The 19262-nt window shown below is 38.6% G+C and overlaps 2 protein-coding genes across 2 annotated transcripts in view; one reads left to right on the top strand and one right to left on the bottom strand.

Annotated features, from left to right (window-relative positions):
* Positions 1-9241, top strand: part of slc1a7a (solute carrier family 1 member 7a) — a gene marked incomplete at its 5' end in the record, with an annotated part of 66686 nt that extends 57445 nt beyond the window's left edge. The window contains 4 exons of the mRNA XM_034702191.1: positions 111-305; positions 4640-4774; positions 5089-5188; positions 8158-9241. Of these exons, the coding sequence (XP_034558082.1) occupies positions 111-305; positions 4640-4774; positions 5089-5188; positions 8158-8424 (697 nt within the window). The remainder of the gene's footprint in view (positions 1-110; positions 306-4639; positions 4775-5088; positions 5189-8157) is intronic.
* A 7896-nt stretch (positions 9242-17137) lies between these two features.
* scp2a (sterol carrier protein 2a) overlaps positions 17138-19262 on the bottom strand; it is a 35290-nt gene continuing 33165 nt past the window's right edge. Inside the window, exon 16 of the mRNA XM_034703814.1 lies at positions 17138-17687. Coding sequence (XP_034559705.1) covers positions 17592-17687 — 96 coding nt within the window. The 3' untranslated portion in view covers positions 17138-17591. The remainder of the gene's footprint in view (positions 17688-19262) is intronic.

The following is a 19262-nucleotide window of genomic DNA, read 5'->3' as shown; positions in this document are numbered from 1 at the left end:
ATCACAGGATCAATCAGTTTGTTAGAGGTCTTTAATAATGTATCATTAGTAACATAGCATGTCTCAAAGTAGCATCATTAACTGTAAGCAATTATCTCCCTCTGCTGCAGCTCTGCCACTCTGCCTATCACCTTTAAGTGCCTCCTTGAGAACAATCACATCGACAGACGAATCATCCGCTTCGTGCTGCCTGTAGGAGCCACCATCAACATGGATGGCACTGCACTCTACGAAGCCGTGGCGGCCATCTTCATCGCTCAAGTGAACAACTATGAGCTCGACTTTGGACAGATCATCACAATCAGGTAAGGATGGCCAAGTTATGACTGGAGAAGGCAAACAGACCCTTAACCCTCCTGTTATGTTGCGGGTCAAATTGACCCTTTTTAAAGTCTATTTTAGGCAATGTATGCCTTCCAAACCAGCTAAATGCAACATAAAAATATGGGCAGTATGTGACAGAAGAGGTGTCGTGTTTATTTATCAACATACTTGATAAAAATAAAAAAAATAAAAAAATAAAAATCAGCGTCATATAAAAGTAGTGTATTTATATTCAGGGCTTTCCAATGTACATTAACAAAGTTTAACATTAATTTAAATAAAAAACGAGTGAGTTATCCTCACTGACCTTGATCTGAGAATTAAAGAACACCAATGGACTAAATCTTGATTTAAATGGTTAGTAATGGAGTTAAAAATTAGATTTAAAAAAGATGTGTATTGGGATTTTTTTTAGGTTCTGACACTTTTGGATAATTGAATATGCCCTGGGTCAAATTGACCCAGGAACATTATTGATGTTCCAGAGAAACGAACATAACAGGAGGGTTAAGGAAGGAAATGAATGAGCGATGAATGAGAGAGGTCAAAATAAGAAAGAAAGTTAGATAACGGCACATCTCCTTTATTAAATATCCATCTATTCCTCTTTGGACTCACTGCAAGCTTATGTCAGACTTAACTTCAAAGTGATTAAATGCAACAACTCCATGTACAGATGTTTCTATCATCTGCAATTCTACAATATCTCAGACTAACAAAAGAAACACATTTCATCCGGGTCAAAATATGGGTTTAGGCATACTGTGGATGTTTGAGTGCAGCATGTGAATGAATCTAACGTCACAATTTTAGTTTAATTCTGATTTAATAAAAAATATGATGGGATTTACTAGATACACATATATGTAAATGTCACACAGATTACGCCTCATATGAGCTTCTTAGTCTGATCTGATTTCTGCTAAATCAGTCTGGAAGCCCCAGGGACACAGCCAGACACACACACACACACACACACACACACACACACACACAAATGAACACACACAGAAAAATCCCAACAGTCCGGCTGCCAAAACACCTCCAGCTTATAACTTCCAACCACATTACCTGTGCTTTCTCAGGCCTATGAAAATTTCCTGTCCAACCTCTTGTTCTATGACATATCCGGCTGTAATATCATTAAGCAGACCTCCTCATGGCTGCAGTCTGTGCCTATTCCCACATAATCCCTTGGCGGTAAAACCCATATGACCTGTATTACTCATCTCCCTTGTCACGCCAGAATTATAATAATTTTTCCCTCTCGCTGCATCCTGTTACCGTGCCGTTTGGCTGCAGACCATGGAGCTTTTCCATCTGCATGCTAACCCTACATCCCCAACCTCGCTGGCCCTGCAGAGGGACAGTTTGTCAGCTTCAGCTCAAGGTCTAAGGTCTCAGACAGAATATCCGCTCAGTCGTTCTCTCTGTAGCTCTAATACCTCTTACACTATGACAGAGGAGGTATGTAAATACTTAACCAAATTAAAAATCACAATTCTGCTATGTAATAATACTCTAAAAATATGACCTCAGTAAAAGTACAGTGAAGTTTACTGTACTTACTTTTTTAATTAACTAGTTCCTTACAGAGTGTTAGATTTGAAATCTGCATTTTACTGATTCATTTTTGAGGGGGGGCCAGTTTTTTATTTGAAAACTCAATGAAGCAGAAATAAAAACTAAAACTAGAAAATGTATAATAGAAAAAAACAGTAATCCAGCTACACCTGGCCCAGAAATACTGCAGATCAGATCAGAAATCAGAAATACTTTATTTCATTTGTTACAGAATGCTCTTATACACAGTGTAGTGACCATTTGTCATAAAAACTCAAAGAATAATTAAAGTATCAAACTCAAACTTTAACTAAACTTAATCAAAGGGTCATTGATGCACCGTGGGGATGTGATGTACGTGGGCAAAAGAAGTCCAATGTCCATGCAAAAGTTCAGCAGTTTCCAATGGTTTATTTTGAGCTCCTGCTGCCTCTCTTGCACTGGTAAAAAACCATAGGCCCACCCAGGTGCATACTGGTCTTCTGCCACATACCTCCCTAAATCCCCTCAGGTGCACACAGTTTCTAATTACCAAAGAAACAAAAACAAACAAAATAAATTCTAAATATACAAAAAATCTAAATATACTAAACAAATGACTAGCAAAAATATAACTCCAAAATCTAACTTAAATGAGTTATAAAAAGAAAAGTTTAGATAAATCTACCAGCTAATACTACTTATTAATTCCAAACTAAATAAACAACTAAATACAAAAAATAAACAAATAGCTCCAACACACAGTATGAAAAAAGTCAAAATATTTATAGAAAGTAGGAATTCCAACAGAACAGTCACACTACATACTAAATTCAAATGGGGTATGTATTAGGCAGTATGCAGTATGCAGTATGAGTTATGTAGTTTGCAGTAGCAGTACGTACTGAATTCTATTCATAGGCAGTATGAAGCAGGCAGTTTTGAAATGGCCTGCTACATACTACCTACAAAAGTAAGCAGTAGGTATTGCCTACTACATACAGCTTTTGAATTTAGTATGTAGTATGACTGTTCTGTTCGATCTGTTATGCAGTATGCTGAGCCAGACGTCACTGGATGGCCAGTTTCGGAAAGCAGAAGTGAACAACAGCCAAGCTGATAGAGAAACTGCTTCTTTAGCATCAGATTATGATATAAAAAGTTAAGAAGTGGTTTATGCTTAAATCAATAATTTTCACAGTACCTAAAAAATGGAGTGGCCCCCGTCAAAAGAAGATAAAAGAAAAAGTGGAAAGAGCGATGTGCACTGTGGGAAACAGTATGTGAGGGAGACTGGTGCTCCGATGCATACTGACAAATTTTCCTGTATCAGCACGACATCTGGGGAGTTTTGGCATACTGCAGATTTTGCTCTTGTTCACTTACTACATACTGAATTTTGGCCAAAATCAGTACGTCCTGCTAGTATAGTAGGCAATTTCGAAAACAGCCAAGGAGTCAGTACAGAAAACTGAAACTTACAAGCTGTTCACTCCTGGTGGCATCAGGACCAATCAGTCACACACACACACACACATCTGACTCTGCTCTGGGATGATTCCCCCACCCAACTCAAAAAGAAGCCAGAGAGAGTGCCCCTCGAAAGTCTTCCTTAACGTGACTTTTGATTTATTTATTTCACTTCAAAAATGTTAGGGACTTTTCTTAATATTGAAAAAAATATTGAAAATACAATACTGAAATATGAGCTGGGACTCAGCATAAACACTGTTCTCTCCCAACTCACTCACTTGAGTTTTTTGCTCCCTCTAATACTGGAGTGCGACTTCTGCTGAGTTTTTAATACAGGATAGTGAGGGAAAAATCTGGATCAAGTGAGGGTGAAAAAAAATTCCAGTGTTTGCAGTGGTGTGTCCAGAGGGGTGGCCAATTGGATTTCAAGGGGTGCCAGTGCCACCCTTGGCCACCCCAGGGGCCACCCCAAAATCCTAAACTATGGTTGGCTGTTTGCCTTGTCAGAGGTGGGGTTCCTGGTTACATCTATAATTTGGAATGAGTTAAAAGGCTGACTGTAGATTTCTTTAGAAGTGCCCTCAAATGTGACAATGAAAAAACATATTTTGTAAATCCTTGAAGAATTAAGCTTAGAAGATTTATGCCACTTTGCCATGTTTTTTTTTAAGTCAAAGGGAATATAACAACTGTTTTAATACTTTTATAAAAATAGGTTGTGAAGACAGAAAATGTAAATCTTATTTATTTGTAAGTGCACTGGTCACCCCTGCCTATGTGAGAGCCTCAGTTGTGCTACCTCGGTCAAAAAGTTCTGGACACGCCCCTGAGTGTTTGCATTCATACACAGCCAACCAGGATGCATCCTGGGAATTTTCTGGTGTGCAGTACATATGTCAAAGGGGTATCAGTATTGTTTCAGAACATGAAATCTCATTGTAATGTATTCTAAATGTCAAACCTGCAACTTAAAATGAATCTGAAGCAGGAAGATGTTTCCACAACTTTCTCTTTCTTCTGACACCACGGCAGCGTTTATAGGCATTTAGAATAACTTCATTGAAATAATCAATCTTCTCTGGAGATGCTCTTTGCTTTTATAGCTCATAGGAAGAGATTAGTGTGAATTTCATTACCGGCTAAAAGCTCCTCACAGGTGCTTTGATTTAGCAGTGAGACCAAACACAAATCAATCTTAACATTTCATCACTTTACAAAATATGATATTTGATAAGGACTCAACTATGCTGTGGTTTTAATAAAGAATTAAAGCACTCTGCTCCTCTGTTTGTTTTCTCAGCATCACTGCCACCGCAGCCAGCATAGGTGCAGCAGGAATCCCTCAGGCTGGACTCGTAACCATGGTGATCGTGCTGACCTCAGTTGGACTGCCCACTGATGACATCACTCTCATCATTGCTGTTGACTGGGCGTTGTGAGTAAAGGGTTAATCTTTGTTTTTGAATGTAATCTAAGTCACCAAGTCAGGGCGTGGTTATAACTGTGAAGTTTTTTACAATGCTTTATATAGTACAGATCACTAGATGTAGTTTATACAGTATATAGATGCAGTAAATAAAGCATTACAGTACCAAAGTCCCATGTATTATCAGCCAACATGTTGCACAAACCTGCATTATTCCATTTAATAAACTCAAAGCACTGTGATAATGTTTCAGATTATAAAAAGTAGCTTATTTCCCCTAAATTTCATCATCACCATGAATGACTTTTAATATCATCACACAGGGACCGATTCAGGACCATGGTCAATGTGATGGGTGACGCTCTCGCCACAGGCATAATGGCTCACATATGCAGGAAAGATTTCGTCAAAGAAGGAGAGCAGGTGAGGACGTGCAAGGATAAATCCATGTATCCTGAGAAATGATAGAAAAAGATAGAAAATGCTGCAATTTTTTTCTGTGTCACCCCTTCAAAAAATGTTGCTCACACATCCTGCTTCTTTTGCGCCTGTAACACCGTCATCCTATCTGAAATGACATGCTCGGACATCAAAGTGCGAGCATTTCAATGTAAACCCAGAGGAATGACGTCGCTTCTTTGGGACACTACTGTAGGATCTATCTTAAAGGACAGGAGAATCTCTTCATTTGGACTGTATAGTATGTTATGTGTCTAAGGGGAAGTTGCCATCCAAGGTTTACTAACAAGTAATTAGCAGACAGTCACATTCTATTTTAACCCTCACATAGCAACTGTTTTGCTGCCCTGAAGCAGGTGTAATGACAACCACAGAAGCTCTGAAGAGAAACAGAGAGTTGGAAGCAAAAAACAGGGTGTGAGCATGAGTGAGTGAGTGAAAGAAAAAAAGAGAAAGAGAGAGTGGGGCCCTTTGTACTAAGGCTCCTCTTGTAAATTCACTTAATTCAATTTATTGTGGAGGCGGAACCAGTTTGTTCCAGTATGTCAAAATGCTGTACTGTTTATACATTTGCTTCATTTTTAAATGTCTTATGTTATTTCTTCTTGTTGTAATATGATAATAATTTTGTTTCTTTTTTAAATTCATAGTGCTTAAAAACATTTTGCCAATTTAAAAAGTCAGCCAAGGAAACAGGCACAGGGGTAAAGGAACTGAAAGAATGTTCTCTAGTCTGCTTATTTATTAATCATATTTAAAGCCCAGGAGATAGGAACCAATTTAAAAGCTGAAACAACTCTGTGACTCTTTAGATTTAACATTTAGATTTTTATTTAACATTTAGATTTATACTAAGCATTTGGATTTAGCAATGATTTTAATTTATATACATTCCCTGTCAAAAGTTTGGAAACACCTTCTCATTCAAGGGTTTTTATTTATTTTAATTATTTGAGACACTGTAGATTAGCACTGAAGACATCAAAACTATGCAATAACATATATAGAATTATTTAATTAACAGAAAAGTATTAAACAAACCAGAATATGTTTTATATTTTAGATTCTGTAAAGTAGCCCCCTTTTTCCTTCATGACAGCTTTGCACACTCTTGGTATTCTCTCAGTCTGCTTGATGAAGTGGTCTCCTGGAATGGTTTCTAATTAACATGAGCCTTGTCAAGAATTAATTTGTAGAATGACTTGCCTTCTTAATGTCTTTGAGACCATCAGTTGTGTTGTTCAGAGTTTGGGCGAGTACACAATGGATAGCCCTATTTGACTATTGTTGTAGTTCATATTATGGCACAATCAAATTATTTCATAGTTTTGATGTCTTCAGTATTAAACTACAATGTTGAAAATAATTAAAATACATAAAAAACATTGAATGAGAAGGTGTGTCCAAACTTGTGACTGGAAGTGTATATTTTTCGCAACAAATTTAAATGTGAAAATGATCACAACTATTGCTCTAAATGTGATTTAAAAAGTGACTTTTTAAAAAATTCACACTACATTTTTAAGATATTTAAGAGCTAAATGTGGAGAATGTTGCTCTTATTTTTAGTGTGCACAACTTTACAAACGGCACCCAAAAGTCAGATGATGGAAAGAACAGCATGCTGCACAAACAGCCTTTTTTCAACACCTTCAACAGCAAAGATTCTCATTGAGTAATCCAATCCAATTTTTCAATTCAATTTGCTCTATTGGCATGAACAAAGACATGTTGCCAAAGCACTTAAAGTTGTTACGCACACATTACATATATATTCATTACATATTATATGCATTACATATATGTTCATTACATATTATATATATATTACATATTTTATATGCATTAATGAACGATGGTGTTACCCATACAGCATATCTCAATGTCCTCACTTGATGCAGTATGCTCATAAAACCTTCACCTAAAATCAGATATTATGGGATGGTGCATCCCTCAGGCTGTGACAGGCAGACACATATTTAGCAGCCAGAGGAGCTGCTGACCCTTCCCCCAGGAGAACTGACAGTTTCTCTTCTGGGGTTAATGTTGGGAAGTTTGATACTATTTTAGTAATTTCCCTGTAGTGGGAATCTCTTAGTAAAGAGAACTTGCTACCATGAAGGAGGAAGTGCATCTCTGTCTCTATGAGCACATAGACGCTCCTCTCTGGGCAGCCATGTCTGCCTGTGTCTCCCTGTCTCTACAGCTAGCTTGTTGTCACTCAGCCTGTATTTGGTCAGGATACGTCTTTGTTTTGTATCTCTGTATCCACTCTTAGCCTTAAGCTGCTATGAGGTCACCTATGTCTGGACCTCTATGATTTTTCAAACCAAGACAGCAAAAAGTGGTACAAATCGATGTATGAAGCATCAGATGGCTTTTTCTTTGAAAAGTCTCATAAAGGAATGATACAAAGTCATGGCCTGCCTGACACTGCTTCTGATTAGGTTGGGCTTAGGGGGTCAGGTTGATGCATGACTCCTGAGGAATGATGATTGGTTAAGACAGAACATTGACGTTTCCTCTTGCTGAAGTGGAAATGGTTTGCTGTTTCTTTGTTGCACATCAACCTGTCTGACAGGAGGCTCAGGTATCTGTTGGTGCAGCATCGCCAGTGCAGAGAGGACGAGTTCTATAAATAATTATTGGACTTATTGTCTTGGACTATAAATGCTCTGTCTCACCTAGTTTACAGCTGTGCTTCTGGAACACATACAGAAGCTCTAGCTGAGGATTTAAAGCTGTGTACTGGCTCAAATGTGACCAAGAGGTCAGAAATGTAGCACGGAGAGAGAACATGAAAAGCATACATGAATATAAGCAGGAGACTACTGTCTTCATAGTTATTCTTAGTTTACTGACAGACACAAGAACCGTCCTCTCACTCTATCACTCCTCTCTTTCTTCCTCCCCATGATCATATATTCCATCAGGTGCCTCTGATCTGTGAAACGAAGCCCATGATAAGCATCCAGCAGATGATGACCTACCAGAACCAAAAGAATGGATGCTACCAGCCGCCCCCGCCAGGCTCCAAGCAGGACCACCACAACCCGGATGTTGCACGGCTGATCCAGCTGGAGGAGGGGATCAGGCCGATAGAGAAGAAGAAACACGCACACGTCTCCCACCACAAGAGAGAGCACAGGGACAAGGACCACTGTGCTGTAGATATGAACGGGCTGGAGACTAATGTATAGAAGCAGCCGCCCTGCTGACAGTGACTGGCTGCTCATCAAAAAATGAAAGATTGAGGTGACACAGTTCACACACTGTTTTTCCTCTCTGAAAAGGAGAGCGGTCCAGTGTGTATGAATGCAGACAACCCTGAAGAAAAGGACGATTTTTTCTACATATCCACCCACATTTGATTGTGTATGTTTGTCTGTGTGTACATATTTATCAGAAATGTAATATTTGGTACCAGCAGTGAGTGTGTGCTGCTGTAGATGCCTGAGCTGATCCTTTATTCGGCCAGATCTGTGAGTCAGCCCAAGTTAATGGATTTTAAAAGAAGAACGCATCAGTTATGATCAGATGTCATAAAAGGAGCCTCTCCCTTTGTGGACTTTGGGGAAGAGAAAAACACATTAACTCATATCTCTTTTTATTTATTGTGATCTGGCCTGTTTTCTTTTTAGAATATTATTGGTTGGGGTTTTGTATATTTCTTTTTTTTTGTTGTTGTCATTCTGTCCTCTTTGATGAAACTCAGGAAAAATGTTGCCTGTTTGGAGCATTTTTTCAAAAGATTCACTGACTCGATAACAAACACAACACAGAGACACTAGGATAAGATTAAAGACTATTTATTCACCCCCCAAATGCAACAGTTTTTACCAATTCAGGATCAGATTTTGGGGTCAAAAAGAGATGATCTCTAATTCCCCAAATTCTCTCAGCATCACTTTTTTCCTGCACTTCTCTGCCTTGTTGTCCTGAGTCTCAGTGGGTACAATGCCTCATACATACCTGCAGTACTGTACGGTTTAAAAATTAAAGTGATGATGAAAGGAAGACGAGTGTTGGCCCTTATGTCGAGGTTGTGTTAGGTTGTCTTTGCATCCCATTGTATTCCCTCTTTGCCTTAAACAATCAAAGGAGAAGCATACGGGACCAGAAACAACACAAGCCGACAGTCAAAGGTCACACTCTGAACTCTCTCCATATGTATGTGATATATGCTGTACATGTATGTATTTTAAAAAATTATGAAAAATGTAGATATTAATACCACAATAGTGTGTTTTCAAGAGCTGCCATTCTGTATTTGTTAAAAGAAACATTTCACTGTAGTCCAAAACTGATACAAATGTACCGACTCTGTACAAAAGAATTCATCAAGAAGTAAAGAATATATATTGAAAACATACAAATAGCACACTGTTCTAGTTATTTTTGGGGATTTTTGGAGTAACAAGATTTGATCAACTTGAACAAATGTTCCAGATTTCAAAGGGCTCAAAACTGCATTAGTGCAATTAAATTGGCTTCATGTTTAACCCTCTTGCTATGTTCGTTTCTTAGGGACAGCAATAATGTTCAGGGTCAATTTGACCCGGGCCTTATTTAATTATCCAAAAGTATCAGAACCCCAAAAAATCCCAATAAACAAATCTCAATGTGAACTCCATTACTAACCATTTAAACCAGTCCATTAGTGTTCTTCAATCCTCACAGATCATGCCTCAATGAGAATAACTCACTCATTTTTTTATGAAAATTCTTTTTTAAACTTTTTTAAATGTACATTTGAAAGACCTAAATATGAATACAATAGTTTTACAGGATTTTTTTTAAATTTTATTTGGAATTCTGAATTATTATTTTTTTATGAAGTGACGTTGATAAATTAATACGAGACACCTCTTCTGTCTCATGCTGCCCAGATTTTTAGGCTGTTTTTAGCTGGTTTGGAAGGCATGTATTGCCTAAAATGTGAAATGAACCATTTGATTGTATATGTGTATTTTACCTATTAAGCCTAGAAAAGAAGTTTCATACCAGAAAAAATTGTTTTAACATTATTCTTTTTTTTATTCTTGAACTTTAAAAAGGGTCAATTTGACCCACAACATAACAGGAGGGTTAAATCCAACTTCTGGAGAAATCCAGGGTAAGCAGCTATGTTTTAATAAATGAGCATACATGAATGAATCTCAATGTTCCCTGCAGAAAATGAAGGTTTAAAATGAGTAAAGACAAGAGAGTTACCAGAGTCCATGCAGGGTGAACTTAGCAGAACAGGTGGCTTATTCAGATTTGTCTTTGGTAATATCTCTGGACTGACATTCACAGATGTCTACTCAAAGACAACCCTGTCAATTAATCAGTTCTAAGAATTTATTGCACCATATATAGATTTATATGGTAATATTTTATATTATGTTTTACTTTTTACTCATATAGCATCTACTCCCTCATCTGTGAGTGTTTTACATGAAATCTCATGCATACATGCATGGCTGTGCAGGGGTCCTAATGTGGCTTCACATGGAATTAGATTTCTGGTACAGGTTTTTGTTTTTTTTAAGTATTGAAAATTTTGCATTTAACATATTTGTATTTTTTTCATCCTTTATCTTGCATTAAGTCAAGTTGAATGCGTTTACATCTTTTAACATGCTTGAACAAGGGCATCCTTTATCGGCATAATACTACAGTAGTGAGTGCTTGCTTCTGATTGGCCAATTCTTAGTTGCAACAGTGTTTTGACTTGTACTTACATAACGCTTTTCTAGTCTTTCTGACCACTCAAAGTGCTTTTCACACCACATTCACTCACTGATGGTAGAGGCTGCTATACTAAGGGACCTTCAGTATTAGCTAATCTCATTCAAACACATTCACACACTGCTTAACAACAGCGGGAGCAATGTTGGGTTCAGTGTCTAAGGACTGCAGGAGCTGGGAGCGAACTGCCAACCCTCGAGATAGACGACAACCCGAGGCCACCTGTAGGGATTAAGCCCTGATCACAAACTGGCGCTCTAACTGTGACCATGTCCATGTGCAGAGAGAAATCTGGTAACTTTGACGTTGGTTTGTTTACATGTGCATAAATAGATTAGAAAATGCCACAGACACGGCCCGTGATAAGTCAGAAAAACTCATTCAGGTGCAAGGCTGATTTATTTGGTGTGAGTAATAGCTAAGACAGCTCATTTTAAGAAACCCATAGAATCAATTGTTTCACAACTCAAATGTGAGTGAACAGTCCTTAAGACAACCATTTACAAATCAATAAATCCTTGCAAAATCAAAATTTGGTGGAGATGATGGAGAAAACCATTCCTTAATTGAGTAGCTGTGTTGTGAGGGGGAAATGTATCGTGAGTCTTCAGGGTGAGCAGGACCCCTTCACAAAGGATTCTACTGAACTGTAAAACCTGCTGATCATACATAATCCTTTACATAAAAATCAGACATAGAAAAACTCTCTCAGAAAAAAGAACATGTAAACATGAAAACTCAAGTGTACAAGTGTTACAGAGCAGAATGTTGTGTACAGTAAAAATGAAGGCTGCATTCTCACAGGTTTGCTGTCAGTTTTTTCCCCGGCCCCTCTGCCCCTCTGTTGAACAAAGTAAAAGCTTTCAATGAAAGTGAAAAGTGCAACCTTGGAGCAAAACTGGGTTATGAATGTTAGAAAAAAGCACAATTTCCACAGCAACCTTGGGAGAAAATAAACAGAAGTGTGTGCAATCCACAGCCCAAAGACCAAAAGAAGAGATGGACCGAAAGGACCGAATGTTAAAGTACGTACAAAACAGCTCTACATGTATTGTGGCAGGTAATTGCTGTTTGGAGAGCCATCGTCATTCAGGGTAATTCCACCTGATGTCATACTCAAAATAAGAACTCAGGTAGGGCTCAAGCTAGATTGCTTCAGCAAATTTCAAAATTAAACTGGGAATGTTTTGAATATAATGTAGTACATGCACTTAAAAGTGTAAAGAGCAGGGGCGAGTCCAGATCTTTTTTTCTGGGGTGGCTCAGCTGGGGTTTGGACTTATGCAGGGGATGGCATGATGTCTGCACACACGAGTGAAATGCATTTTTAACCTGTTATGTCTCCACTAATCATGTGTACTTCAACAACTTACAGAGTATGTAAAGGATGCAATCTCACTGTGAATAATTACCTATTTTGAAAAAGTAACACAAATGAGTGGAAACATTTGATTCTTCCTAGCTTAATTTCTAAGGACTTAAAGTGAAGATGTTTCTCCTAAGTCAAAATGTGGATCTAACAAAAGCAGTGTGCTACATTCAAATGTAAAGAAAGCTACAAGCAGAATGTTGAAGCACAGCCAAAGTACTTCATTTTAACACAAGTTACGCCTCAAGGTGGCAATCGCAGTTCAGGTATTTGAGGTGGCCACTGGGATGACTGATCAGATTTAGCCCTGGGCCTTTCTCTGGACACGCCCCTGTGAAAGAATGAGGTATGCAACTTTAGGATAGTGTAAGAAACTGAGAGGAGAGTGTGGGGAATAACATGTGGCAAAGGGCCAGGGGGGGACTGATACAAGGACTATAAACTTTGTATATGCCAAACTGGCACCTGGAAGTAAGCAACTTATGAGAGAGTATTTGGCTTTGGAACATGTACAAAGTCAAATTGATGTCACACGCTTTTTTTCTATTGCCAAAGTCTATCCTGATCTGAAACGACAACTAGCTTACAAAGCTAATAACATCAAACTTTTTCAATGGACCTATCACAAAAATAAATGTTAAATGAGGTGAGCACTCAAAACCTCATGTTTTCATTTTGACCTTCCACTTGTATTCAGACAGGTCTGATAATGATGTCCTAACAGAAAGTGGCAGAAAAGAATCCTGGGAAATTAAGGAAAATTCATTGGCCTGTTATCATTTCATTGTCACAAGTGGCTCAGGCAAACATTACATCCAAACCATATTCATTATTAGCATCTGTGGCTCTCACAGGCCTTTTTGAAGCCAGCCAGGTCAACTAGCTAAGGTCATAATAGTAGTTAAATTCTGGAAGGAACCTCTTTATTGTTGTGTATAATTTCAGATTAGATAGCTCAGATATTTCAGCCTAGAGGTCGAAAGACGGTCCATGTAATTCATAGTTTCACCATACAGTGTTGGTCACTTTTTACTGTTATAATGAAAGTTTCAAGATGTATTTTGTAAATATTATGGGTAGGTTGTGAACCTTTGTTGGTATTTCTACGCTGATTTTCAGTAGATTTATCTTTTACCCTTAATACCTTGATAGCATTCATTCAAACAAAGTATATCAGTTTTACACTTTACTTTTCTTCTCTTTGAATACAAAGTTCTCTAAGTTGACTTTAGGCAAACCAAACCTGAAGTCCTCAGCTAACACCTACCTCATTTAACCTCTCCACACTGTGTTTGTAACAGTTTATATCCTAAAGACCCATTAGCCCACTGCTCATGGTCAGTGAAGCAGGTCAGCTCAATGAAGCTTGGGCAGCATCTGAATATAAGCGTGTGACCAGCTGGACACCTGGCAGAGGGACAGAGAGGGGGAGGAGTGGGTGAAAGGGAGTTAGCCGGACATGAGTGTAGAGGAGCGCAGGCAGGCTGGATCTGGCAGAAGGTCCACAGAGGAGGGTGGGGTGGGTGGGGGGTGTAAATAGGCAGAAGTCAGGGGTCAACTCAGGAATAAAAAGAGGAAAGTAGGGCAACAGAAATTAATTTCAACCAGTGAAACTGTCCAGAATTGAACAGTGGCCCTGATAAAGTTTGGTTAAGTAACACAAAAGCACTTTATTCAGAGGTGACGATACAAATTTCCTCTTTTTGATTGTTTGAACTTTTATCTACTCCCAGCATATTAATCCAATACATTCATGAAACTCACAGGTAAGGCTTTTTCATTCTGTTATTGTCCTGTGAGAAACTCTCATTCTGTGATGATATTGGTGCCCCTTGTGGCCAAAGCAGTGTATGTCTTATATCGTCACTGATCCTGTCCTGTACAAGACTGTTTGGTTCCCTCCGAAGCACTCCTTTTCCTTTGTTTGAGAAAGTGTGAACAAAATCACTTTTGTCTGCAATTTATGTATAACTTTATTGAAAACTGAGCTTGTGACTACAAGAAGTAAAAAATAAGAACCCAGACAAATTGATTTTTCTTTCTGATTGCATGGTTTGCAGCTTAAAGAGGCATTAATATTTTATTCAATCTGTTCAATCAACACCTTAAAATCCTTACTGTGGGTTTTAATTGAATTAACGTATTTATCAGGAGTTCAATATAAATGTATTGGTCATGATTTGAGGTTAGGGATGCGATGTATTGGTACAAAATAGATGGCCAAATTGGATGCCAATGACATAGATTGTTATTGGCAGGAAAGTGCTTTAATTCCATCTCCCAAGGGCAGTTCATGTCAGGGATCTGAACCAGGAACCCTTGCATGGAAAGGCAGCAGTCATATCCACAAAACCACAGAGCTGCCTGGCAGAGATCGCCTTTTTAGGTCTTTTGTTTCCACTGCTTTGTTGTAGTGGTTTAAAAGCACAGATCAACCACGTTGTGAGGTATCTGTTTCATGGTGTAGCGTGACTTGGCTAGTCCTTATTTAGCTCGGAGGAAGTTAGGTTGAGTTCAGAATTTCCAATATGGCCCCCACTGATGATAGGCTTCAAAACTGCACTTCAGAAACACATGGGTAAAGTCACGATTTCTATGTGCATTTTTTATATGGTCTATGGTTTCAGCCCTATTTTAGATGGTGCAGAAATTTTTTTTTGAGTGCACACAATGTCACAACCTTTGCATAATAGAACCAAAGTCATGAAATACATTTGTTGCTGGAATGTTCGGCCAAATATGTGAACAAGATAAATGGTCTACAGTCTTTTCTTTGCCCAGTGTCTTCAGAGTCTTTGCAGTTTGTCTCAGGTGAAATCTACATGAACTCAAATACATTAAATCACCTTTTGTGGTTCCCGAGAGACTCAGCAATTATGAGTCGTTTATATTTCAGAAGTGCAATTAAAGACAATGTTTGCTTTTTAGTGTTCTGCAGCAGAGTACCACAAATGAAGTGAAGCCTGTGAGCGAGTTCATGAGGTCTGCCAGAGCAGCCAATAACATTGCATTACATACTCTCTTCAGTGCAACATGCTTTATTGATCTGATGTCCCCATCAGCTCTGGGAGTGCTGTCAGTCTAAGTCTGTACTCTTACCGACACACCACCCACCTGAAAGTTCATGTGTGCTGTAATTTTCTGCTGTTGACTGAAAGCTTTCGAAAAGCTCTTTGTCCATCCCCGACATCCCAGCATCCCAGCCCTCCTCACCCCATCCTGTGCTGTGCAGAAAGACAGCTTCCTTGCAAGACAGGAAGAAATTCTACATGCACATAAACAATCCAACAGGAGTTTACTGACTGAACCGCTGGTACATTTCTCCATTATTACACCAGGGTCAGCGATTAGTGGAAACTTGAGGATACTTTCTCCATAAATATTCATTATGATATTTGAAAAATGTAATGATATGCAGACCTCAAATCACTGACTCAAATAAGGTAAAGTATTTTATTCAAACATGAAACTTATTAGAAATGTCTTTAAGCTCATCAGCCAACCAGAGATTAGACCTTGGCAGCCTGTTGCGACAGCATAAGATGTGTCCTAAAGGCATTTCTCGACCGCAGGAATTTTACCCTGGAACTAAGGACTTTACCCCTGAACTACGTGCGTTTCGACCGGAGGAACCAGGGTCTAAATTTAGCTCAGGGGTAGATAATCTCCCGCCTGAAAAGCCCCTGCTTGGGGGATAGTATTTTTCAAAGGTCCTGGGACTTGCGGTTGAAAGTAACTGTGTTTGTGGAGTTAACACAGCTGTTGAAACACAGAGCGAGTTCCTGGGAATACACACTAGTTTAGTTTTTTCTTAAGATTTCAAAATGTAATTTAATATAATTTTTTTTCTTCATACGTCACTGGCATGATTTGCGCAATCTACCTGGGACTTCAGCCCGCAGTCGAAACGCAGACAACAATGGGGGCACAGGAACCTTTTAGTTCCGGGGAAAGTAGTTCTGGGGGCTATAAGACCCCTGAACTCTTGGTCGAAATGCACCTTAAGTTAGGGTGTAAAGTCCACACTAAACCATACGTTGAAACTAGTTAGTTTGTAACTTAAGTTGTGTCATTGTTTGGTTTTACCACGGAGACGTAAGGTTCATCTGAACTAGTAGATCGTAACGTCCAAACTAACCAAAACATTGTCGCAGATATGACGTTTAAACTTCCAGCAGCCAATCAGAGGAAAGCACCAATTTTGATTTAGGTGTTGTTACATTGTTATCTTTCGTGCCTCATCGTCTCACAACTGACAGCTGAAACAAACTTCGGCCAACTGCCGCTACTGTCACGTAACAACAACAAGAGGTATGTAAGTCTTGATAAAGTGTCATAGTAAGGTGATAACCATAACCTAAATCCTTAATCTATGGTGTGTATAATAACAGTCACATCGAGTGGTGAAATTATCAACTACAACATACGTTAAAACTCAGGAGTGCAAATCTTGGTCATCATATTTTTCCATAGGATGTAATCTCTCAAAGATAACGCGTTGCCAACGTCATATAGCTGGGAGAGTCATCTGTCTCTCCACATCCTCCAATTCATCCCACCTTTCAAAACAATGCACCATGTCTACAGAGTACTAGGAGCTAAGTGTAAGAATTAAGCTGGTGCAACGCCCAAAACGTTAGTGGAGTGTTAACTCCATCCTAAATGAGAAATTAAATTGAAACTAAGCTACGTTTGAATTTACGCACAGCTGGTGCAACAGACTACTGGTCTCTGCTGATAAGAAAAGTTCCAGAACATACTAAAACGAGGAGATTGTGAATGATTGTGAAGGATTTCAAAGATTCTTGAAATGTTGTAGTGTTATCAAAGTTTTTATTTTGAAAATACAGTCATTGCTTTAATTTACAGAGATATGTTTATACAAAAATCATCCCTCAAAGTGGTTGCAATCAAACAGCTTTACATTACAAGATTAATTATAGAAAATAAAACATTAGACAGGACAATAGAGGCACTGGTGCGGTTTTTTTCACAGTAAAGTTGATTAAAGGAGGAGTTACACTTTTTTGTAATTTCTACTGGTTTTGCAAATAAGCAAGCAGCTCCTAAAGACTCAGTGGATGTATCACAATTTAAATGTTATAGATCAAGATCTAACTGAAAGCCTAAAATATGAGATTTGATTTCAAAGTAGCAGCTGGAACTGACACTTTTCGGACCATCAGTTAATTCAAAAGAGGGATTACATTTCATATTATTCTTCCTAAAGTGTTGCTCAGATGATAAAAAGGTTAGCTCTGTTTCTCACAGTTTGGCTTTTCCAGGTGTGACCTGGAGGTTCTGCAGCTTCATGGCCATGCCCATGTTTCCTGTGATCTTCAGCTTCCCTTTGAAGAAGGCCTGAGGAGACAGAAGTGAGGAGGAAAAAATGAGGAGAGAAGTCTATAACTACATGAATGGTATTAAAATAAGTTTGCAACTCAAAGATTCATCTGTTTAACACTGAAAATGTTTATTAGTAAGATCATTTTTATGGGCTGAACTCCATCAGATGACCTATAATCATTTGAAAGCTTTTAACTGAGCTCACAGCACTCTGCCTCGTGTCCGTGCTCTCAGTGGAAAGAAAAGAAGAAAATCATGACGTACTAAACTAAACACAGGTAATTTCCTTGTACTGACATTTATCCAGCTAATAACATGTACTTCAAGGTAACATCCACCTGCACTGAAACAGTTTGTTCTGCTCTCTTCCCTGTGGTGTCTTTCTGTAACATTTAGCAGTAAGTAACTTTATCCAGGTGAGTCATTCTTATCTTTGAATAGTCACTCTGATCCGCCATCTTTTATTCCTTCTTCTCAGATGAAAGGTTGTCAGCACAAAACTTTCACAAACTGAGCTTCATTTCTTTGTTTACTAGTGTCCTTGAAGCTGGGAGAAGAAAAATTTTTTAACAGGGGGTAAATAAAGGACATGTCGCCTGCGGTGTTTTGTGAAGAGAGTTTTGAACACCTCCACTTTTTACCGTCAAAAACTATTAATATCAAGGGACCACAGGCGTGGGAATCTAGACGCATACAAGTAGGTGGATGGTTTCCTGTGTGTACTATAAGAACACATTGTAGTAAATAAGGTCTGTTCAGGAGGCCAGTTTTCTGTGACAAGCCTGTGGAGCTCTATAGAAGGGATGAGCATCATACCTCCAAAAAATAAACCTCACCTTTTTTTTTCAATATGTACTTTCTAAATGATCGAAGATCAAGGCCTATTTGTTAAATATACCCGAGTGCAACAGATGAAAAACATACAGACATGACGTGTGATGTACAAAAGTTTGGAAGGCAGCTGCAGAACTCCCTCTTTTTTTTTAAGTTATATTTTTGGGCATTTTCGCCTTTATTGAACAGGACAGCTGAATAGAGACAGGAAATGTGCAAAGTAGAGAGTGGGGGAGGACATGCAGTTAATTGTCGAGGCTGGAATCGAACCTGCGACCTCTGCGACAAGGGCTATAGCCTCTGTATATGGGGAGCGTGCTTAGACCGTAAGGTCAACGGCGCCCCCGCTGCAGAATCCTTGAAAAGATATGAGGATTGAACTTCATATTCTATCCACATTTGACATTAGTTTGAGATGCAGAGGAGATACCAGGGCACAGTCAGGGGGAAATTAACTGAATCTAAGCAATTTGGAAAAAATCTACATGAGAATAATCAGTCTGCTGAATATCCCCACTTTTCACCCTGAGGGTTGTTTTGTTTATTGATCAATCTAATCACTTCCTGCTGGATTTTTCTGTATCAAATGTTTCTTCATCATTTTAATGAGGAAGAATACTGATAAGGCCATGGCCATTTTCTCCTCTTTTTAAATCAGTTGTTCATTTATTAACCATTCCATACCTACTTTTTTCTTTTCACGGTATAAATACTCATTTGGTGTCAGTATTATCTTGGTGAAGGAAGTCTTTAGTG

Source organism: Notolabrus celidotus, chromosome 15 (assembly GCF_009762535.1).
Source record: "Notolabrus celidotus isolate fNotCel1 chromosome 15, fNotCel1.pri, whole genome shotgun sequence".
In the NCBI taxonomy this organism is placed as follows: domain Eukaryota; kingdom Metazoa; phylum Chordata; class Actinopteri; order Labriformes; family Labridae; genus Notolabrus; species Notolabrus celidotus.
The sequence above is the reverse complement of the archived record's forward strand: the minus strand, read 5'-3'. Positions and strand labels throughout refer to the sequence as shown.